Below are 24,411 nucleotides of genomic sequence, written 5' to 3' on the forward strand. Positions count from 1 at the left end.
AAAACGCACACACACCCCGTCTCACCCACAGTCCCCACTCCTGGGGACTCACCTCCTCCCGAGCACAGTGAGACAGGTACAGGAAGGGTCACTGAAACATTGTAATCATGAAAAATTACAAGTACCCTAAATATCCATCAACAGGAGGCCAAAGAAAAACTCTTACAGGCCAATGGCATACTATAGTAGCAGTTAAAATGGCTAATTATCTGTAGCATTACAGATTACTCTCAGAAAATGGGTTAATAAAGTGAGTTGCAAATTAAACCAAAAACATGCAAAGACACTTCATATAGTATGTGTGAATACATCTATATGTGTATGTACCTGTCTCATGGTTGATCCTGGGGAAGGAGAGAGCAGAATAATACTAGAAAGAGAAAGGCCATCAATTATATCTTCAGTGCTTTATTTCTTAAGCTTGGTAGTGGGCATTTTTTTTACATTTTTCTACATTTTATTAAACATAAAACCTTTAAAAATTGTGAGAAATTGTTTCTATGACAAAAGACTTATCCTTTTTAAAACAGGACAGTAACTTTTTGATAGCATCAGGAGAGAGAGCAAGTAGAAAGAGGAGAAGGTGTTATTTCTGCTCAGTGGTTTGGATCTGTGATGACCTACAGTTTTCAGAGCTGGAGATGACCGCTTGACAGTTCCCTCTGTAATCAATAAATATTACTAGGTAAGCCACGGGCTTACTACTCACTCTGTATTGTTTTGGCCATCTCTCTCTTTTCTCGGATGAGCTGCTTACGCCTCTCCCGGCATTCTTTGTTAAGTTTTTGCTGCTTGGAATTTTCCTCATGGAGCTGGACAATTCGCTCTTGGAGTCGTCCCAAGGAGTGGTTGGAAAAGACCAAAGTTCCAGAAAGATCACTTGGTATTTCTCCATACAGCACATACTCTATCTACAAAAGCATGACAAAACTGGTATCAGAATAGACAAAAACCAAACTAAATGTAAAGTCACAGAAAGGGATGTGCTTCTTTTTCTATCCCTTGTTAGGTCATGACCTTTGGTCTCCTAACTCTCACCACTGAGGAAGGTAAAAGCAGGAAGCTGCTTTCAAAAAGAAGTCACATTACATCCCTCTGGGACAGCAAATCCTTCCAAAATGACCACGCTGGATATCTACTGTCTACGGATGGAACAGACATTTCAGGGCTGGAATATCTGGCAAACTGCTATAGACAGTTAATCCAGTTTGGATCAGGTTAAACAAGATACATGTAAGGCTGATCCTCCTCGGTTTTTTCTTCTCAAATACAGCTTTCTCTCTTTACCTGACAAAATACATTACAAGGGGCTTTTGCTGATATGATCTCTGCATTTTAACGTAAATTGTAATTCAAGTGGGATATAGAGAGATGAACAAAGAAAAGGGAAAAAAGTATTTTCCTTTTATCTTAACCTCCCTCATTAACAAGTAAGGAATAAGGGAAGATAATTCTTACACCATTAGTCCACGTCTATCTAAAGAAGGTGTGAAAAGTGACATGTGTCCAAGAGACAAGAAGATTTCAACCTCCAAACCATTCCTTTAAGTCATAGGCTCCTCATTGCTTCAGATTTGAAGTGATTTGACTTTCAAAGTCATAATGACCACCAGGAAATATACATGTTTTGATATTATGCTTTTATAATAATCTCAGAAGGGGTAAGAAACGCTGGGGTGTCATTCTGCAAGTAGATGTCTCAGACAAGGACTGCCCTTCTCCCCACCAGTGTCCCATGAATCTTTCTCTGGAAAAGTCTGAGGGTGATGGCTCTTCTGCTCAGAGAGGGAGGGGCAACCTCCAGCCCCATCACCTGGTGGAGCTTCAGTGGGATCACAACCAGCAGTTCATTCAGCCGCTGCTGCTTCTCACGCTGATAAGCCTCCAGCGCCTCCTCTGCTGCGTTCAGATTAGTTGCCACAATTTTTACCTGCAGAAAGCCCCAAGTGCGAGATGTTAACAGGATTCGGTGAATATATACCCAAGGTGATAAATGAAGCCACTGGGGAGGAAGAAAAAATATGAGCTGGATCTGCCTTGTTGGGCTGGATTAAACAGATGATCCCAGACTGCTCCCCAGAAATGTGTATTATTCTCTTTCTACTAAGTCATGAGCCACACCACTTCTTCAATTGTCCCTATGACCCCAGAGTTGTAGAGATTTTGTGAATGAAAATGCAGAGGATGTGTTCCCATCTCCTTTTTATTTTCTGCAGGAAAATCATCTCTCAGCCTGTAGTATCTCTGTAAGGATGGTTCAAATCTTATTTGGTCATAAGGACCTCAATAAATTAGCGAAGAAAGACCTTTACGGTAATGAAATTACCAACTACAGTATTTCTAAAGTACATGCCTCATCTCCTAAAATACTTGAAAGTTTTCTAAATCATTTCCTTTTTGCAAGCGGAGAAGCAGCCTACCAAAACATTTCTGAATATGAATCAAGTGATGCTCCTCTAGGAAAGAGTACCTAAGAGGGAAACTGAGTAGATATGGCAGAAAAAATCAATACAACTGTACCGGAAGTTTAGCTTAGTGGACTCCCAAAGGAATGCATACACCTCAGAATGTCAAAGTGTTCTACTGGGGTCCAGAAAGAAAATGGAGTTTCCATTTCTATTTATTTTTATCTTATTCTTTTTATTTTCTGTTCTTGCAAATGTTTCATAATACATGAAATATAATTAGTACAATAGTTTATGGGTATAATTTCTAAAGAAATATACATTTATTGTGGGAATATGTGCTCCTTTTTTTTTTTTTTTTACTTCCAGAAGTATATAATCAAAAAAGTTTGGGGGCCAATGATTTAGAAAAAGCTCCAATCATCAAAGGGGCAATGGCCCTCAAAGACGTCTGTAAATGGATGCAACATGGGAAATGTCTCTCTTCTAACAATAAGCCCTAACTCATGCCATTGCCATGAAATAGCAGTATTATAGCTAGAAGGAGGTGTAGCATGTTGGGAGACGATAAACAGAACTGAAAAAGGCAGAATAACATACTTTTTTGGACAATGTATCATATTCCTTTTTGAGGTTATCGATCATTTTTTTTTCTTCAACTAAAGCCTCTTCAATGTCCAGCCTTTTCTCTCGAAGTTGAAGGGCCAATTCAAAGAGACCTATATCACAATCTGAAAAGACAGACAAAATGAAAGAGCAGCTCCATTTGTTAGAGAATATAGTAATAAGTGTAGACTTTGGGGCTTCAGAATTATTAATGTCCATCTACTCCAATAAGGTTTCACTACACTTACGGCTCCAGGTAGAAATTACTAATGGTATTAATAATTATGATAGAGACTTCCCTGCCAGTTCAGTGACTAAGACTCTGAGCTCTCAATTCAGGGGGCTTGGGTTCAATCCCTGGTCAGGGAGCTAGATTCCGCATGCCGAAACGAAGATCAAAGACCCCAGTGCTGCAACTGAGACCCAGCGTAGCTAATATTTTAAAGAAATAATAATAATCATGATAGTGGCTGTGATGTTAGTACTGATGTTCTGCCTGCAATGAAGGAGATCCTAGTTCAATTCCTGGGTCGAGAAGATCCCCAGAGAAAGGCTAGGCTACCCACTCCAGTATTCTTGGGCTTCCTTTGTGGCTCAGCTGGTAAAGAATCCGCCTGCAATGCAGGAGACCTGGGTTCGATCCCTGGGTTGGGAAGATCCCCTGGAGAAGGGAAAGGCTACCCACTCCAGTATTCAGGCCTGGAGAACTCCATGGACTGTATAGTCCGTGGTGTTGCAGAGTCAGACATGACTGACGGACTTTCACTCACATAAGAATCTTAAGACTGTAAGAACATTTCAGACAGTGAAAACAGTGAATATAAATTGCCAAGAATCTCCAGGAGACATAAAAATTGCCCTTAAAAACCAGGTTTGAAGTATGAAAATTTAATGGTTTGGCAAAAAGGGAGAGTTTTATAAAAATACACATATGTAGTTTTAAATACACACATGTACATATACATATATAAATTTTCTGTTTCTCGGTAAAATAAAACTTTCTGCATAACCTATGACTGAATCAACTATAGATTGTCTGCAGATTATTTAATTTGGTACTCATAAATAGCAGCCTCAAGAAATAGGAAATAAATTGTCTAGAGAGTCCCCAAAAGTATTCATTAGACTATACTTCATGCCTATTATACCAACCTTTCCTTAAATATTACGAGACAATTGAGAAACCAAAAAAGACCTTTTTGATATTATCATCCATAGTCAAACGTCACAAAGAATGCACGGTTTTATCCAACTTACTTGTTGGGCAGATAGAATCATCAAAAACCTCATCTTCAGATCCAGACTCATCCTCATCACTCTCCAAGCTGGATTCTTCTTCACTTGATTCTTCACTTTCCTCCTCTTCATCTAAGGAGAGAGAAAAACACTGTTAATAAGTAGAGAAGTTCCTGTGTTAAGATAAATCCCAGATTTTAAAAATAAATCATTGTCAATGAGTTAGTTACTAGGAAAACAAGGGTAAATAAGGAAATTACTCAATATTTTTAGAAGAATTTTAAAAAGTTAAGGACACAGGGACTGCAAACTCAAGTGCCTGCAGAAGGTTATGCAATTAATTTCAGTGCATCGAGTCAGAGAGGGGTGAGACCAAGCTGCCAAGCTGCTTGTGCTGTGACCTGCCTAATGCACCCTTGGTAATGTAGCATAGTGCTCTGACAACAGAGAGGATTTTCATAACTTCTCTGAACTAAGTAACACTAGTTATAATCTTTACTTAACCTACTTAGTGTGAATATTCATGTCCTACAGTGGAAGTATTAATATTAAATGTTTGATTTAGAGATTCTGCACCAAACCCTGTTGGAGTTGTTAGCTGACAAAGGCTCTCCTTTAACCAAACTTGAGTCAGGCTCCTCTGAGTCCTCTGTCTGGTCCTTGACCCATGCTCTGTCCTTGGCCCATTTACTCGAGTTTTAGCAAGAGTCCTGTTGAGTCAGTTTAGTAAAATTCACTACCCTTAATATCTGGTTAAATTCCTTTTTGCTTAGCCTTAATATCTTATCACTCTGGCCTGCCTTCAACAAAAATCCTGTTACATCAGTTTAGTAAAGAATTACCCTACCTGTCAGTAATTTTCCATCAACTAACCCCAATCTTACTCCTGGGCTACAAGTCTCCATTTACCTTGCATTCAGAGTTGAGCTGATCTCTCTCTTACTATAAAACCCCATGATAGTGGTCCCCTGAACAAAGTCCGCCTTATTGTTCTTTAACAAGTATCAATAATTATTATTTATTTAACAATATCATATCATATTTAATATGCTTTATAAAATATAAATTTTTTGAATACTAAAATATATCTGTTCCCAAGAATTTTAGATAAGGATTGTATGCCTCTTTCACTCAACTCTACTCCATTTTCTTTTAAAACACTTTGAGTTCATGTCTGAACAATTAACAGTTTCTATTTTATGGAACATCAAAAAATATAAAGATAAGTGGACCTCATACTCACTAGAAGACTTCTTAAATTAAGATGTCTCTTAAAATTAGTGATCTGTACCACCTTATGAAATAAATCAACAACGTTTACAATTAGGCTTTAAAATAGACTTCTGCTTTCAAGAAGATGAAGTAGATCTACTCTCCCTGTTCTTCCCACTAAATACAGCTAAAGCCCCTGGACATTAAATATAAAATGAACACAAGAAAACTCCGAGAAGTGGAAAGAAGGAGGCAGGTCTACTGTGCCCTTCGAATCTTGAGGAACAACACTGTGGTGATTTCCCTGGATTTTCTTTTTGCCATACATATCTCTGAGGTGAAGAAGACTAAGTCAGTCTAACCTGAAATACCAACCGGTAGGGACACAGGAAGGCCCAATCAGAACCTGCTCTCTTCAGCCAAATGACCAGAAAGAGGCAGATTAGCAACACAGAAAACTTGAAGAATCACTACACAAAAATACTGTGGTCCCACTCACACCCACATTGGCAAAGGCCTAATGGAGCCTAGACAAGCCAAAACATTTCACGTAAAACAGTACGATGTACATTATTTGCAAGTGCTCACAGAATATACCCTTGCCAAGCTGTAATGAGGCACCCCACCATGCCAACGAGGATGGTGTCAGAAAATGTCAAGTAAAGAGTCAAGATATTTATTCTTTCTGAGGGTAACCAGTCCCCTGACCAAGATGTCTGTGGCCATCACAGTCTGGACCTGCATTCTCAGATGGCAGTAATAAGATTCTCTTCACCCTCACCCTCCCTGCAGAGGTGGTGTCAGAAGAGGCCTGGTGGGGAGTCATGACTTCTACCATTGCCCAGAGGTGCCAAGGCCTTCCCCACCATGTTGTCAGTAGAGACTCTCTGAGGAGCTAGCCGTCCCATCTGCACACAGAAGTAACAAGGAAATCTCCCTTCCCTTCGGTGGCAATAAAACGTGAGCACCTCCACCTGGCAATAAGGAGGAGGCACCCATTCCTTCCTCTGGCAGAACAGTGTTAGAGAAAGCCAAGTAAACCAGAAGATTTAAGTAAGATACAGAGTCTAATACATAATATGAAAGTTTCCAGGTTTTAGCTGAAAGTCATACCAAGAACCAGAAAGATCCTTAACTGAATGAAAAAAGACAATCAATAAATGTTAACACCAAGATGACAGAAACAGAATTATCTGACGAAGCATTTTAAACACGCAGGATAAAAATGCTTCAGTGAGCAATTATGAACACACTTGAAGCAAAGATATAAAGTCTCAGGCTTTTTATTTATATAAGGAAAAAGTAAATGGAAATTTTAGAACTGAAAAATACAATGATGAAAACTAAGGGGTGGGGTCAACAGTAGAATAGAAGGGACAGAAAAATGAATCCATGAACTTGAAGACAGTAAAAGAGGAATTAGTCAATCTGAACCATAAAAAGAAAACAAGCTGAAACAAACAAAACCCAAACCCCAGAGCCTCAGGGGCCAATGCGATCATAATGAAAACAGTCATGGCATCAGAGTGCCATGAAGGAGTCAGGAAAGAGGAGGTCTTTAAAAGGACTTGAAGAAATAATGGCTGAAAACTTCTCAAATTGGGCAAAGTACATAAACCTACAGATTAAACTTGAATGTATTCCAAAGAGGATAATTCCAAAATCGACACTAAATCACGTAACAGTCAAATTTCTGAAAACTAAAGAGAAAAAAAATACTGAAGGTAAAGAAAGAAAAGTGATTCTTCACCTACAGAGGATAAGCAATTTGAATATCAGAGGGTTTCTCAGCAGAAACCACGGTGACCAGAAGGAAGTGGCACCGTATTTTTCAAATGTTGAAAGAAATATCAACCTAGAATACTACATTCAATGAACATGGCTTTCAGAAAAAGGGGAAATCAAGACATACTTAGATTATGGGAAGAAAAAATTTTTAAATTGCCACCAGTATACCCTCTCTAAAAGAATGGATAAAGGAAACTCTTTAAGCAGAGGGAATATTTTCTTTTTTAAAAAAGGAAATTTTGAATAAAAATATGGATAAAGCCTATATGGATAGGCTTTCCTCCAAGTGCTTAAATTATGTTTGATAATTGAAGCAAAAATTATAACATTGTCTGATATGGTTCCAGATGTATGCAGAGGAAATATTTAAGACAATCATATGATAGATGAGGAAGAAACTGGGATATAGAGGTAGGCAAGGATTCTAGACTTGACTTAAATTGGTAAAATGATGACACTGGTGGACTGGGATAAATAATGAATATATATATATATATATATAGAGAGAGAGAGAGAGAGAGCGCACAACCACTAAAAAAGTTATACAAAGAGATACATTCCAGTTCAGTCACTCAGTTGTGTCCAACTCTTTGCGACCCCATGTACCGCAGCACGCCAGGCCTCCCTGTCCATCACCAACTCCCAGAGTTTACTCAAACTCATTTCCATTGAGTTGGTGATGCTATCCAACCATCTCATCCTCTGTCGTCCCCTTCTCCTCCTGCCTTCTTTCCCAGCATCAGGGTCTTTTCAAAAGAGTCAGTTCATCACATCAAGTGGCCAAAGTATTAGAGTTTCAGCTTCAACATAAGTCCTTCCAATGAATATTCAGGACTGATTTCCTTTAGGATGGACTGGTTGGATCTCCTTGCAGTCCAAGGGACTCAAGAATCTTCTCTAACACCACAGTTCAAAAGCATCAATTTTTCAGCACTCAGCTTTCTTTATAGTCCAATTCTCACATCCATATATGACTACTGTAAAAAGTGCTAGAGAAAATAAAATGGAATCCTAAAAAATGTTCAACTAACCCACAGGAAGGTAGGAAAAAGGAAAAAGACAAAACAGATATAAAATGGCAGACTTAAACCCTAATAGATCAAATATAAGTGGTTCGATACACCAATTAAAAGACAGAGTGGATGAAAACCATTATTCAGCCACATGCTACCAGAAATTCACTTCTAATGGAACTATATAGTCAAGCTGAAATTAAAAGGAGGTAAAAGATATATCATACAACTATTAATAAAAGCAAAGCAGAAATGACTATAATAATATAGGATAAAATGGACTTCAGAGCAAGGAAAATTACCCAAGACAGAGAAAGACATTAAATAATGATAAACATGCCAATTTATCAAGAAAACATAGAAACCTTAACAGTGTATGCATAAAACAACAGAAATGTGGGAAGTAAAAACTGAGAAAAATGAGAGGAGAAATAGATAAATCCATGAATGCATTTGGAGACCTCCACACCTCAATTCAACATTTGATGCAACAACCATACAGAAAATCAACAAGGATATAGAAGACTTGAACAATATCATCAATCAACAGGATCTAACTGACAGTAATAGAACATGTCACACAAAACAGTACAATACATTCTTCGCAAGTGCTCACAGAACATAACACCAAGATAGATATGTCAGACCGTAAAACAAATCTCAACAACTAAAAAAGAACTGAAATCACACAAAATGTGTTCTCTGAGCACAACTGTATCAAACTAGAAATCAATAACAGAAAGATACCAGGAAAATCTCAAAACACCTGGACCTAAACAACACACTTCTATATAATCCATGGAATCCAGAAGTCATGATGTAAATTTTAAAACTACACTGTCCTGAATGTAAATGAGAATTAACTTCAAGTTTTGTAGAATACAACTAGAGCAGTGCTGAGAGAGAAATTTATAGTACTAAATTAGAAAAGAGAATAAATTGTCAATTCAGTGATTTAAGCTCACACCTGGAAACCTAAAAAACAGGAGTACAAAATAAACCCAAAGCAAGCCAAAGGAAGGTAATAGTAACGATAAGAACAGAAAGCAATAAAATGCACAGCAGTAAACAGAGAAAATAACTTATACAAAGAGCTGACTTGTTCTCAAAAAAATCAGTTGAATTGACAAACCTCTGATAAAACTGCAAAACAAAAAAAATGGTAATATAAGAAACAAGGTACCAATATCTAGAATGCAACAGACACTATTACTAAAGACCCTGCAGATATTAAAAGGATAGCAAGGAAATACAATGAGCATCTCTATGCACATAAATTTGGCAACTTAAATGAAACAGACCAATTCCACAAAAAATACAAATTACCACAACCCACCCAATATAAAGGAGATAATGTGAATAGTTCTGTATTAAGAACACTGAAATTCTAATTGTAAAACTACTTTGAAGAAATCTATTGGTCCAAATAGTTTCACTGGAGAACTCTACCAAACATTTAAAGAACTGCCATAAATTCTATACAGTATCTTCCAGAAAAATCAGAAAGGGGAGTTGCTTAGTTGCTAAGTCACACCCAACCCTTTGTGACCAGATGGACTTTAGCCTACCAGGCTCCTCTATCCATGGAATTCTCCAGTTAAGAATACTGGAGTGGGTTGCCATTTCCTTCACCAGAAAAGGGGAGAAGACTTCCCAATTCATATTTTGAAGCTAGTATTCTCCTGATACTCAAAACCAAATATAGTATAAAGACAGTATAGTGATCCTCATGAATACAGACATAAATTTTTTAAATTTATATTTTATTGAAGGATAATTGGTTTATAGAATTTTGTTGTTTTCTACCAAACCTCCACATGAATCAGCCATCAGTTCAGTTCAGTTCAGTCGCTCAGTCGTGTCTGACTCTTTGCGACCCCATGAATCACAGCATGCCAGGCCTCCCTGTCCATCACCAACTCCCAGAGTTCACTCAGACTCACATCCATCAAGTCAGTGATGCCATCCAGCCATCTCATCCAGCCATAGGCATACATAGATCCCCTCCCTTTTGAACCTCCCTCCCATCTCCCTCCCCATCCCACCCCTCTAGATTGATAACAGAGCCCCTGTTTGAGTTTCCTGAGCCATAGAGCAAATTCCCATTGGTTATCTATTTTACATATGGTAATGTAAGTTTCCATGTTACTCTCTCCATACATCTCATCCTATCCTCCCCTCTCCCCATGTCCATAAGTCTATTCTCTGTCTGTCTCCCCACTGTTGCCCTGTGAATAAATTCTTCAGTACCATTTTTCTAGATTCTGTATATGTGCATTAGAATACATTATCTTTCTGACTCACTTCACTCTGTATAATAGATTCTAGGTTCATCCACCTCATCAGAAAGGACTCAAATGTGTTCTTTTTTTATGGCTGAGTAATATTCCATTATGTAAATGTACCATGACTTCTTTATCCATTCATCTGTCAGTGGACATCTAGGTTGCTTCCATGTTCTATCTATTGTAAATAGTGCTGCAATGAGCATTGGGATACATGTGCCTTTTTCAATTTTGGTTTCCTCAGAGTATATGCCTAGGAGTGGGGTTGCTGAGTCATATAGTGGTTTTATTCCTCATTTTTAAGGAATCTCCATACTGTCTTCCATAGTAGCTATATCAATTTACATTCCCAATAGTGCAAGAGTGGTCCCTTTTCTCCATACCCTCTCCAGCATTTATATTTGTAGACTTTTTGATGATGGCCATTCTGACTGATGTGAGGTGATATCTCATTGTAGTTTTGATTTGCATTTCTCTAATAATGAGCAATGTTGAGCATCTTTTCATGTGTTTGTTAGTGATCTGTATGTCTTCTTTGGAGAAATGTCTGTTTAGGTCTTTCCCCCACTTTTTGATTGGGCTGTTTGCTTTTCTGGCATTGAGTTGTATGAGCTGCTTGTATTTTTGGAAATTAATCCTTTGTCAGTTGTTTCATTTACTATTACTTTCTCCCATTCTGAGGGTTGTCTTCTCACCTTGATTATAGTTTCCTTTGCTCTGCAAAGCTTTTAAGTTTAATCAGGTCCCACTTGCTTACTTTTGTTTTTATTTCCATGACTCTAGGAGGTGGGTTACAGAGGATCTTGCTTTGACTTATGTCATCACGTGTTCTGCCTATGTTTTCCTCTAAGAATTTTATAGTTTCTTGTCTTACATTTATGTCTTTAACCCATTTTGAGTTTATCTTTGTATATGCTGTTAGGATGTGTTCTAATTTTATTGTTTTACATGTAGCTGTCCAGTTTTCCCAGCACCATTTATTGAAGAGGCTGTCTTTGCCCCATTGTATATTCTTGTCTCCTTTGTCAAAAGTAAGGTATGCATGGGTTTATTTCTGGGCTTTCTATCTTGTTCCATTGGTCCATATTTCTGTTTTTCTGCCAGTACCATACTGTCTTGATGACTGTAGCTTTGTAGTATAATCTGAAGTCAGGAAGGTTGATTCCTCCAGCACCATTCTTCCTTCTCAAGACTGCTTTGGCTATTCAGGGTCTTTTGTTTTTCTGTATGAATTGTGAAACTTTTTGTTCCAGTTCTGTGAAAAATGCCATTGCTGATTTGATAGGGATCACATTGAATTTGTAGATTGCATTTGGTACTATAGTCATGTTCAAAATATTGATTCTTTCTACCCAGGAACATGGAATATCTCTCCATCTGTTTATGCCATCTTTGATTTCTTTTATTAGTGTCTTATAATTTTCTGTGTACAGTTCTTTTGTCTCTTTAGGTAAGTTTATTCCTAGATATTGAATATTCCTAGAAATGCAAGTGATTTCTATGTATTGATTTTGTATCCTGTAACTTTGCTAACTTCACTGATAAGCTATAGTAATTTTCTGATACCGTCTTTAGGGTTTCCTATGTATAGTATCATGTCATCTGCAACCAGTGTGAGCTTTACTACTTTTCCTATCTGGGTTCCTTTTATTTCTTTTTCTTCTCTGACTGCTGTAGCTAGAATTTCCAGAACTATGTTGAATAATAGTGGTGAGAGTGGACACCTTTGTCTTGTTCCTGACCTTAGGGGGAACACTTTCAGTTTTTCACCATTGAGAATAATGTTTGCTGTAGGCTTATCATATATGGCCTTTACCATGTTGAGGTAGATTCCTTCTATGACCATTTTTTAAAGAGTTTTAATCACAAATGGGTGCTGAATTTTGTCAAAGGTTTCCTCTGCATCTGTTGAGATTATCATATGGTTTCTATCTTTCAATTCGTTAATATGGGGTATCATATTGATTTTCATATACTGAAGAATCCTTGCATTCCTGGAATAAACCCAACTTGATCATGGTGTATGAGCTTCTTGGTGCGCTACTGAATTCTGTTTGCTAAAATTTTGTTGAGGATTTTTTCACCTATGTTCATCAGTGATATTGGCCTGTAGTTTTCTCTTTTCGTGTTGTGTTTGTCTGGGTTTGGTATCAGGGTGAAGGTGGCCTCATAGAATGAGTTTGGAAGTCTTCCTTCCTCTGCAGTTTTTTGAAAGAGTTTTAGAGGATAGGCATTAGCTCTTCTCTAAATGTTTCATACAATTTCCCTGTCCTGGGCGTTTGTTTGGGGGGAGATTTTTGATCACAGCTTCAATTTCAGTGCTTGCAATTGGATTGTTCATAATTTCTATTTCTTCCTGGTTCAGTCTTGGAAGATTAAACTTTTCTAAGAATCTTTCCATTTCTTCCAGGTTATCCATTTTATTGCCATATAGTTGTTCATAATAGTTTCTCATAATCCTTTGTATTTCTGCATTGTTTGTTGTAACCTCTCCTTTTTCATTTCTAATTTTGTTGATTTGATTCTTTTCTCTTTTTTTCTTGATGAGTCTGACTAAAGGCTTGTCAATTTTGTTGATCTTCTCAAAGAACCAGCTTTTAGTTTTATTAATCTTTACAATTGTTTCTTTCATTTGTTTTTCATTTATTTCTGCTCGGATCTTTATGATTTCTTTCCTTCTACTAATTTTCGGTTTGTTGCTGTTGTTGTTCTCCTATTTCCAGTTGTTTTAGGTGTAAAGTTAGGATGTCTATTTGACTTTTTCTTGCTTCTTGAGGTAGGATTGTATTGCTATAAACTTCCCTCTTAGAACTGCTTTTGCTGCATCCCATAGGTTTTGAGTTGTGTTTTCATTGTCATTTTTTTCTAGAACTTTCTTCATTTCATTTTGATTTCTTCAGTAACATGTTGGTTATTTAGAAATGTGTTGTTTAACATCCATGTGTTTGTGTTTCTTACAGTTTTTTTCTTGTAATTGATATCTTACAAATCATAGCATTGTGGTCAGAGAAGATGCTTGATATGATTTCAATTTTCTTAAATTTTACTGAGGTTTGATTTGTTACCCAAGATGTGATCTGTCCTGGAGAAAGTTCCATGGGCACTTGAGAAGAAGGTGTATTCTTCTGCATTTGGATGGAATGTCCTGAAGATATCAATGAGATCCATCTCAGCTAATGTATCATTTAAGACTTGTGTTCCCTTATTAATTTTCTATTTTGATGATCTGTCCATTGGTGTGAGTGGGGTGTTAAAGTCTCCTACTATTATTGTGTTACTGGCAATTTCTCATTTTATGTCTGTTTGTGTTTGTCTTACGTATTGAGGTGCACCTATGTTGGGAGCATAGGTATTTACAATTGTTATGTCCTCCTCTTGAATTGATCCTTGATCATTATGGGGTGTCCTTCCTTATCTCTTGTAATCTTCTTTAAGGTCTATTTGTCTTATATGAGGATTGCTACCCCAGCTTTCTTTTGCTTCCCATTTGCATGGAATATATTTTTCCATCCTCTCACTTTCAGTCTTTATGTGTCTTGAGGTCTGAAGTGGGTTTCTTGTAGACAGCATTTATATGGGTCTTGTTTTTGTATCCATTCAGCCAGTCTGTGTCTGTTGGCTGGAGCATTTAATCCATTTACATTTAAAGTAATTATTGATACATATATGTTCCTATTGCCATTTTCTTAAATGTTTGGGGTTGATTTTGTAGATCTATTTTCTTCTCTTGTATTTCTTGACTATAGAAGTCCCTTTAACATTTGTTGTAAAGCTGGTTTGGTGGTACTGAATTCTCTTAACTTTGGCTTGTCTGAAAAGCTTTTTATTTCTCCATCAATTTTGAATGAGATCCTTGTCAAGTACAGTAATCTTGGATGCAATTTTTTCCCTTTCAGTACTTTAAATATATCTTGCCATTCCCTTCTGGCCTGCAGAGTTTCTGCTTAAAGATCAGCTGTTAAGTGTACGGGGTTTCCCTTGTATCTTACTTGTTGCTTCTCCCTTGCTGCTTTTAATATCCTTTCTTTGTGTTTTAGTCATTGTTAGTTTGATTAGTATGTGTCTTGGCATGTTTCTCCTTGGGTTTATCCTGTATGGGACTCTTTGTGGCCTCTTGGACTTGACTATTTCCTTTTCCATGTTGGGGAAATTTTCAACTATAATCTTTTCAAAAATTTCATACCCTTTCTTTTTTTCTATACTTCAAACGTTAGTGCATTTGATATTGTCCCAGAGGTCTCTGAGACTATCCTCAGTTCATTCTTTTTACTTTATTCTGCTCTTCAGACGTTATTTCCACCATTTTATCTTCCAGCTCACTGATTCGTTCTTTTGCTTCAGATACTCTGCTATTCTTCTAGAGTATTTTTAATTTCAGTCATTGTGTCCTTTGTCTCTGTATGTTTATTCTTTAATTCTAGGTCTTTGTTAATTGATTCTTGCATTTTCTCCATTTTGTTTTCAAGGTTTTTGATCATCTTTACCATCATTATTCTGAATTCTTTTTCAGGTAGTTTGCCTATTTCCTCTTCATTTACTTGGACTTCTGTGTTTCTATCTTGTTCCTTCATTTGTGTAGTATTTCTATGCCTTTTTGTCATTTTTTTTTAACTTATTGTGTTTGAGGTCTCCTTTTGCCAGGTTTCAAGGTTGAATTCTTTCTTCTTTTTGGTTTCTGCCCTCCTAAGGTTGGTCCAGTGGTTTGTGTGAGCTTCATATAGGGTGAGATTTGTGCTGATTTTTTGTTTGGTTGTTTGTTTTTCCTCTGATGGGCAAGGCTGAGTGAGGTGGCAATCCTGTCTGCTGATTATTTGGTTCGTATTTTCATTTTGTTTGTTGTTTAGATGAGGTGTCCTACACAAGGTGCTACTGGTGACTGGGTGATGGCAGGTCTTGTATTCAAGTGGTTTCCTTTGTGAGTTCTCACTATTTGATACTCCTTAGGGTTAGTTCTCTGGTGGTCTAGGTATTTGGAGTCAGTGCTCCCACTCCAAAGGCTCATCAGGGCTTGATCTCTGGTCAGGAACAAAGTTTCTGCAAGTGGTTTGTTATGGCATTAAATGAGATTAAAACAAATATCCAAAAATGAGAAACCAAAGATGAACCCCAGACAAATGGCAGTTACAAAATCAGGCAAATAATAATTAAAATCATGGAATACATACATATACATATACACCCATGAGCAAAGTAAAAAATGTCCAACAAAAGTAAAGTGCAGTAGACTGGTCCGGCGAACAAGGTAAATCAAAACTTATATTTACCAGTTAAGAACAAAACTAACTAAAACACAAACTGGAAAACAAAACTAAAGCAAGGTGCCAAGTGGGGAATAAAACATTGAAAACAAAACTAACAAATATGTTGAGAGGAAAGGAAAGAAAGAATAGATGTGCAAAGTTAAATAGAGGTAGACAAAGAAGATTTGTATACATTAAAGATTAAACTGCATGGGGAAAAGAACAGTAGGAAAGGCAAACAAAGAAATAAATGTAGAACAAAATAATAGGTTTTTTAAAATTTAAAATTATAAAAAAGAGAAGGAAAATGGAAGAAGAAACAAAAAAGGAAAAAAAAAGGAAAACTCCACTGAACTGCAAAAGCCCAATGTAGAGGCAGAGGTGTATAGCAACAATAAAAAGTGTGACTGAATATACACACACACATATACACCCATAAGCAAAATCAGACCAGTGCAACAAAAATAAAGTATAATAGATTGACCTGGCAAACAAAGGAAACCAAAAATTATATCTACCAAGACAAAACTAATTAAAGCAAAAACTGGAAAACAAAACTAAAGCAAGCTGCCAATTGGGGAATAAAGCAATGAAAATAAAACTGACAAAATGTTGAGAGTAAAGGAAAGAAAGAAAAGAAAGAAAGAATAGATATGCAAAGTTAAACAGAGGTAGATGAAGAAGATTTATATACATTAAAGATTGACTGCAAGGGGAAAAGAACAGTAGGAAAGGCAAACAAAGGAATAAATGTAGAAAAAACATAATAGGCTTTAAAAAATTAAAAATTAAAATTAAAAAGAGAGGAAAAAAAGGAAAACTCCACATAACTGCAAAAGCCCAATGTAGAGGCAGAGGTTTATAACAGCAATAAAAAATGTGACTGAAACAAAAAAGAAGCTCAAAAGCTTAATTAGATTTTATAGTGCCAATAAAATCAACAACTACAACAGGTGGAGAGAATAAAGGAAAAAAAAAATCCAAAAGAATCTACAGAAAAAGTCAAAACATAAGAATAATAAATGTTTTTCTTGAGTCACTGCTATCAGAGTCCTTTCCCTTGCTGGGAGTCACAGTCCAGCTCACATCCCTAGGATGCCCTCCAACGCTGTGCTGATCTCTGGACCTGCTGTGGGGGCAGCTCAGATTCTAATCTGGTCCTACTCCTATGTGTTCTTGCCTCCAATGTCCACAGCTATCAGAACTTGGACATTTTGTTTTGTGGGAGCTCTCAATGACCTTTCATATATTCCATCAACAGAGTCTGCCTAGTTGACCATGTGGATTTAACCTGCAGCTTGTACAGCTGATGGGAAGATTTTGGGCCTTCTTCCTTAGCCACACTGCCCCTTGGTTTCAACTGTGGTTTTGTCTCCACTTCTGCATGTGGCTCGTCCACTGGGGTTTGCTCCTGAGGCTGCCCTAGAGGACTTAGCTGTGAGGGCCAGGTGTGGAGGTGGTGCAGCTGTTTGGATTGCAGGGTTTCTGGCAGCACCAGGTACTCAGGGGGGTTGATGGCCAGGGCAGCAGGAAATATAGTGCTCTAGTAGGGTATGGCAACCAGTATTGGTCAATACACTCCAGTATTCTTGCCTGGAGAACCCCCCTCCCTGACAGAGAAGCCTGGCAGGTCATAGTCTACAGGGTTGCAAAGAATCGGACACTACTGAAGCGACACTACTACGATGCATAGACACAAGACTTTTTTTTCCTGTGGCAGCTCTGCCCCCGTGAGAGTTGAGCGTGAAGGTGGTGCAGCTGCTTGGCTTGTAGGGACCCTGGCAGTGCCAAGTGTGCAGGGACATGGACTGCCTCTGTCACAGGAGTTGTGGTCCTATCAGAGCCTTTTTTGAGCCTCTTGTAGCTAGTGATCAGAAGGCCTCTTTGGCCAGGCTTTCTCCTTAGCTCTGCCCATTCAGGCACTTAGAGGGCTCCCTTGCCTGGGGTCCTTCTCTGTTGTTTGGAGCATCAGACATATAGAGGAGACCCCCTGGCTGGGGTCCTAGTCTGTAGATTGGCACATCAGGCACTTAAAGAGGCACCCTGGGTGGGGTCCTACTCTGTAGTGCAGTGCCTCAGGCATTTGATGAGCCAGCCTCTCTGTTGTTCAGCTGCTGATGCTGGCCTGTGAGGAGAGAGAGGCTATAGTGATGGCTCCACCCCCTACACATGACTAAGCAGTATCGCCTTGCTTAGGTGGCTGCCCGGCTTTCCGCCACAGGCATTTCCCATCACAATCTTCTCCCTCACCTCCCCTGGATCCATCTCTCCACAATCAACAGCAGACCTCTTCCTAGGATCGCTCCACACTCCCCAAACTCCAGCTCCTAGCCGCTGTGCCTTCCAGGGGACCAGCATTCCTGTCCAGGGAATGTATGGCTACGGCAAGGTCTGTCTGAGTCTCATTCCATTTAGGCTGCCACAGATCAGCTGTTTCACTTTCAGCCTTAAATGTTTCTCCTCTGACTCAGACAATTGCCCCGATGTGGGGATTGGACCCCAGCTTCAGTTCCCCTACCTGCCGAGGGCAGGTCCAGTCCTACCAACACTCCTGTTTTTCCCCCAGTTGCTTTGTCCTACCGAGTTTTGCATGGTTCTATATATTCTTTTCCTCTGGTCAAGTAACTCCTGTCCACTCTCAGCTGGTGTTCTGCATGCACTTCTGTGTCTGAAGGTGTATTCCTGATGTATCCATGGAGAGAGATGTACTCCATGTCCACCTACTCCTCTGCCATCTTGTTCTCCTCCCATAAAATTTCTTAATATTAGCAAACAAAATTCAACAATACATAAAAAGAATTTTACGTTATACCAGGAAGTGAAAGTGTTAGTCATTCAGACGTGTCTGACTCTTTGTGGCTCCATGGACTGTAGCCCCTCAGGCTCCTTTGCCCACGGAATTCTCCAGGGAAGAATACTGAGTGGGTTACCATGCCCTTCTCCAGGGTATCTTCCCAACCCAGGGATCGAACCTAGGTCTCCTGCATTGCAGGCAGATTCTTTGCCATTTGAGCTACCCACGAAGCCAACATTTCAGAATGCTAGCCTAGTTTTGTAATTAGTAATCAGCCAATATAATCCACCATCTGAACAGGCTAAAGAAAAAAAAAAGGTCACATAATCATCAATGCAGTAAAAAATCTGATAAAATTCAAACTCATTCATGAAAAACAAAACAGAAGAGACCTTCCTGAACTTGGTAAAAATTATCCAAGAAACACCCACAGGTGTTTTTAATGGTACAGGCAGCATACTTGATAGTGAAAGACTGACTGCTTTCCCCCTAAGATTGGGCTAAGGCAAGGATGCCTGTTCTTAGCACTCTATTTCAAGATAGTACTGAATATTCTAACCAGGGCAATAAGGCAAGAAATGGTAATTGGCATACAGACTAAGAATAAAACTGCCCTTTAGAGCTAGAAATTCCCAAGGAATCAATCAAAAACTCCTAGAATAAGTCAGGTTACAAGATACAAGATAAATATCCCCAAAGCAACCGTATTTCTATATACTAGTATGGATATGTGGACACCAAGATTCAAAACAAATTACTCAAAAAACAAAAAGGAAGTACTTTGGGGATAAAACATGAACATGAATTGTGTGTTGAAAACTACACAGTGTTGATGACAAATCAAAGCTTTAAATAAATACATACCTTGTTCATGCATTAGAAAACTCAATATAGGAAGGGCACTAATTCTCCCCAAACTGATAGAGGTTTAACACAATTGCTGTCAGAATTCCAACGATATCTTTTGTAGATATATATATATATAAAATAAACATGGAAATATAAAGGAACCAGAATAGCTAATGCAATTTTTAAAAAGAATAATAGTGGGAAGAATTAGTCTACCTGATTTTACAAACAAATGGCTCAGAGGTTAAAGCATCTGCCTGGAATGCTGGAGACCCGAGTTCGATCCCTGGGTTGGGAAGATCCCCTGGAGAAGGAAATGGCAACCCACTCCAGTACTCTTGCCTGGAGAATCCCATGGAGGGAGGAGCCTGGTAGGCTACAGTCCATGGGGTCGCAAAGAGTCAGACACGACTGAGCGACTTCACTTCACCATACTCAAGACCATAGTATTGGTGAAGAGATAGACACATAGATCAACAGAACAGAATTAAAAAGAAAAAAAACACATAAATAGGTCCACACAAATAGGCTCAAATGATTTTTGACAAAGATAAAGGCAATCCAATGGAAGAGAGACAGCCTTTTCAACAAATGGTGCTAAAAAAAAACTGGACATTCCTAGGAGAAAACAAAAACCTTGACCTAAATCTCCTACCTTATAAAAAACTTAACTCCAAATGCATCAAAACTATAAAACCTTTAAAAAAAAAAAAAAGAAAATCTTTGGGACCCAGGGCTAAGCAAAGAATTCTTAGACTTGACAACAAAACAAAACCCAAGAGAGGAAAAAAGGACAAATTGAACATTGACAAAATTCAAAACTATTGCCCTGCAAATGACCCTATTCAGATAATGAAAAACCAAGCTACAGACTAGAAGAAAATATTTGCAAATCACATATTTGACAAAGGACTAGTGGATATAACACATAGAGTTCTCAAAACTCAACAGTACAAAAGCAAGCAACTGTATTCAAACGTGGGCAAAAGACATGACGAGAAATTTTACAAAAGATACACAGGTGTCAAGTAAACATGAAAAGAAGTGCTTGTTAAATGAAACTACCCTATGCTATCTCATACCATATGCACACACACTTCTGATGGTTAGAGACCTAAAGGTTTATATCCTCTCCTCTGGAACCCCACAGTGCCTCTACACTGTCTATGTTGTAGTGGAAAAAAAAGAAAAAGAAAAAGTGTGTAATATGTCCCTTAGTTATTTCTCTATTTCATGCTAGAGAAAAAATAGAATCATATATAAGAAAGAAATACAAACCGACATCTCCTTCGACCTCTTTTTTCTTCACCCGCTTAATCCTCTTCTTTAGTACTTTCATAAGGAAATTAGCAAATTTATTGTTTTCTCCAAGTGCTGTTTGGAAACCAGCATAGAGTGCTTTTTCTTGGTCCTGGAGCTTGGCTACTTCATTCTTTTTCTCTTCCATTTCTTTAAGAGTTTCATTTATTTTCCACTAAATGAAAAAGAATATGAACAAATAATAAATAAAATTTTCTGATAAATCGGGTTCAGAGAATAATGTACATTACAGTGTAAGGTTACAGCCTACAAACATTTTTAAATCTTCTTAATAGAAGTTTACATTTCTGATATTTGCAGAGTCATTCATTTGGTTAAATTTATAATTCTTTTGTAAAAATCAATTAAGGTCAGAATCAGATAAGATAGATTTTTTTGATGTCTAACTTCCTCAAAAAACTAAATTAATTCAAAATTTTTACTTATATGTGAATGTCAGCTAATATTTTTCTGTATGTGCTCTCAAAAAAGACTCTTTCATATCAACACAAGATACCGAAAACAAAAAGGCAAATTTGTTTAGTGAAGCTGATACATCTACAAACTGACATCACTATTGTGCATGCATTATCTAATAGACTCTTTCTTCCTTTATGACAAAGATAGATGGTATAATTAATCTCCTTAAATTTACATATTCATATAATAAAGAAAATTTCCTGTGCTAGTCAATTATGTATTACTCTGAAAGTAGCTATCATATTTAAGAAATTTACCAACTCCTTTTCCAAGTATGTTCATTCATAATGATAATATATAATCAAAACTCAACTTCACATGATAGCTGCTAACAACAAAAATAATTTTAAATCCATAGGTAAACAAAACATAAGGGTCACTTTTGAAAAATTTATTCTCCTACTTTATAAGATATCATATCAAATTCACTAAAAATTATGATTCACTGTTCCCTAAGCAAGGTTACCAAAAATAGAGAGCAAACAGGGATAACAGGAAAAAGGAGGATGAAGAGAAGACAAGGAGGAGATGTAGACTAGAACAAGGGGGGAAATTAAGAAGAAAAGAATTGAGTCCCCTCCATAACTAAGGCTGTTGCCAGTTAGCAATCTTGTGACCATTCATACTTGCATGTCCTGTTCCTCTTTGTCTAATGAATTAACACGCTCCTGCAGTATGTTCTCCTGTTTTTCAAAGTTCTTCAGGAGAAGCATTTCTTGAAATAATGTGACATGGTGCAGGTCAGATAATTTCATCTGAGTATCTAACTTCAGTTTCTGATGTCTCAGGAGACGGAGTTCTGCATCAAAGGTGACAATCAGTTCTTTGATCTGAGGTGGAAAAGGATTTGAGGGTATGTTAGAAGCTTAAAACAGATAAGTGCATCTTTAAAACTATCCAACAATACTGATTTGTTTGGGTAAAACATTTTGTTTATTCTGCCCTTATTTTGGATGGAAAATTATAAAGGTGGGTGAGTAGGCACATGTGTATGTATGTAGTCACATAAATCAGTTCATCAATGGTATTAAATGAATATAAATTAAATTTATTAAATGGTAGGAATTCTTGAGGAAGTTGCAGTCCTCTAGCTATTTCTTCATCATTGATTAACCCATTGATCAAGAATGTCCTTCCTACTTTAAATCAGAGTTTTATAATAAATCTTGATTAAATCTTTGTTTAAATTGGAGACTATGAGCTCTTCATGGATATTGTTTATATTTGTCTCTACTCCATCCCCACAGTATCTCTACACTGTCCTTCACACAGTAAGCACCAAAAAAGTTTTACTTTCCTCACCTGATTTTAAAAAATTTCAAACCTATGGAACAGCAAATATTTAATAGATAAATATAATTGTAGAACCACAAGAAATTTATTCAATCTTCTTTTCTTAGTTTATTTATAGATGAAGAAATTGAGACTAAAAATGATTTCCTTGAGACCAAAACTAATTTGTTACAGATAAGAACTCAAGTAACTCAGGGCCTGGTCTAGACTTTATCCCACTGCCATTTCAAATGATCTTAAATTCTCAGTTTTACTTTTTGACACAGCTTCTCCCTCGTCCCATCCCAAAGGAGATGAAGAAAGCAAAAGACAGCCCCAAGGGCAGATTCTCTTAAAGAAATTAGTACAACAGGAAGGATACACACCATTCCATGTGTCTCATTAGGCTGTGCATGATGAGAAGCCTTGACTATGTAACGCCTATAGTGAGTGAGGGTTCAACCTAAGGCTGAGAAAGAGGAAGACGCCTGTGGGTCTGGGGCAGTGAAACTGCTAGAGAATTTCAGAGAGCTAAAATACAGAAACAAAAAGCAAACCAAGGAAAAGAAAAATGAAACTTTTAATGTTTGACTGTAGACTAAGTGGGTTCCCCTTTAATGCTGGCTTAATAAATCTGAATTATTTTTAACCTTCTTTGGAGACAGGACTATATTGTCCTTAGTGCAACATCATTCTGCAACTATACCAATAGGTGTCCAGGGTTGTAAGGGTTATGCTTGTTTTATTCTCACTATACTTCACACCCGTAAGCTTTATGAAGATAGAGTACACGTCTGGCTTGGGAATTGTTGCATCCCTACTACCTAGCTTACACTGTTTCTACACATAGAATGGCCAATAAATATTTGTTAAATTAATAACTAGTTAAAATTAAATCATTCAAAACTTTTTACAGAATATCTACTATATGTCTGGAATTGTCCTAGACACTTCAGAGGAATCAGAAGTATATATGGCCCTTCCCTCAAGAACTGTATGATCTAATCAAATAGAGACTGAAGGGAAAAAAAATCAATAAAACTAAGGCTGGTCTTTGAAAAGATAAAATTGACAAACCTTAATCCAAATTCATCAAGAAAAAAGGGGAGGTGGCCTAAGTCAATAAAATCGGAAATGAAGAAGCAGTACAACTGACACCACAGCAATGAACAGACCAATTACCAGGAATGAAGTTGAATCAGGCTGGACAGCTTCACAGGGGAATTCTACCAGGCATTTAGAGAAGAGTTAACAGCCATCCTAAAACTATCCCCAAAAATTGCAGACGAAGGAACACTTCCAAACTCATTCTATAAGGCCAGAATTATCCTGATACTAAAACCAGACAGATATATCACCCAAAAAAGAGCATTACAGCCCAATATCACTGATGAACATAGATCCAAAAGTCCTTAACAAAATATTAGCAAACGGATCCCAACAGTACCTTAAATAATCACGCATTATGATCAATGAGATTTATCCCAAGGATGCAAGGATAATTCAATAGACACAAATCAGTGTGTTGCACCACATTAACAAATTGAAAAATAAAAGCCACATGATTGTCTTGCTGCAGAAAAACTTTTGACAAAATTTAACATTTATGATAAAAACTTTTTAGAAAGGGGGCAGAGAGAGAACATAGCTCAACATAATAAAAGTCATAATATGAGAAATCCATAGCTACTATCATACTCAAAGGTGAAAAACTGAAAGCGTTTCCTCGAAGATCGGGAACAAGACAAGGACGCCCACTATTGCCACTTTTATTCCACATAATATTGGAAATCCTAGCCACAGCAGTCATACAAGAAATAAAAGAATCCAAATTGAAAAAGAAGAAGGAAAAGTATTTCTGTTTGCAGATGACATACACATAGAAAATCCTAAAGACACCACCAGACAACTACTAGAGCTCATCAGTGAATT

General features: G+C 37.5%; 1 protein-coding gene across 1 annotated transcript in view; it reads right to left on the reverse strand.

Annotated features, from left to right (window-relative positions):
• The window catches only part of CFAP44 (cilia and flagella associated protein 44), a 126,205-nt gene that overhangs the window by 13,128 nt on the left and 88,666 nt on the right, over positions 1–24,411 (reverse strand). Inside the window, exons 27-32 of the mRNA XM_005674928.3 lie at positions 21,834–22,037; positions 20,707–20,902; positions 4,269–4,379; positions 3,006–3,136; positions 1,814–1,930; positions 710–911 (exon numbers count right to left, since the gene is read on the reverse strand). Of these exons, the coding sequence (XP_005674985.2) occupies positions 710–911; positions 1,814–1,930; positions 3,006–3,136; positions 4,269–4,379; positions 20,707–20,902; positions 21,834–22,037 (961 nt within the window). The remainder of the gene's footprint in view (positions 1–709; positions 912–1,813; positions 1,931–3,005; positions 3,137–4,268; positions 4,380–20,706; positions 20,903–21,833; positions 22,038–24,411) is intronic.

Source organism: Capra hircus, chromosome 1, assembly GCF_001704415.2.
Source record: "Capra hircus breed San Clemente chromosome 1, ASM170441v1, whole genome shotgun sequence".
Taxonomy (NCBI): domain Eukaryota; kingdom Metazoa; phylum Chordata; class Mammalia; order Artiodactyla; family Bovidae; genus Capra; species Capra hircus.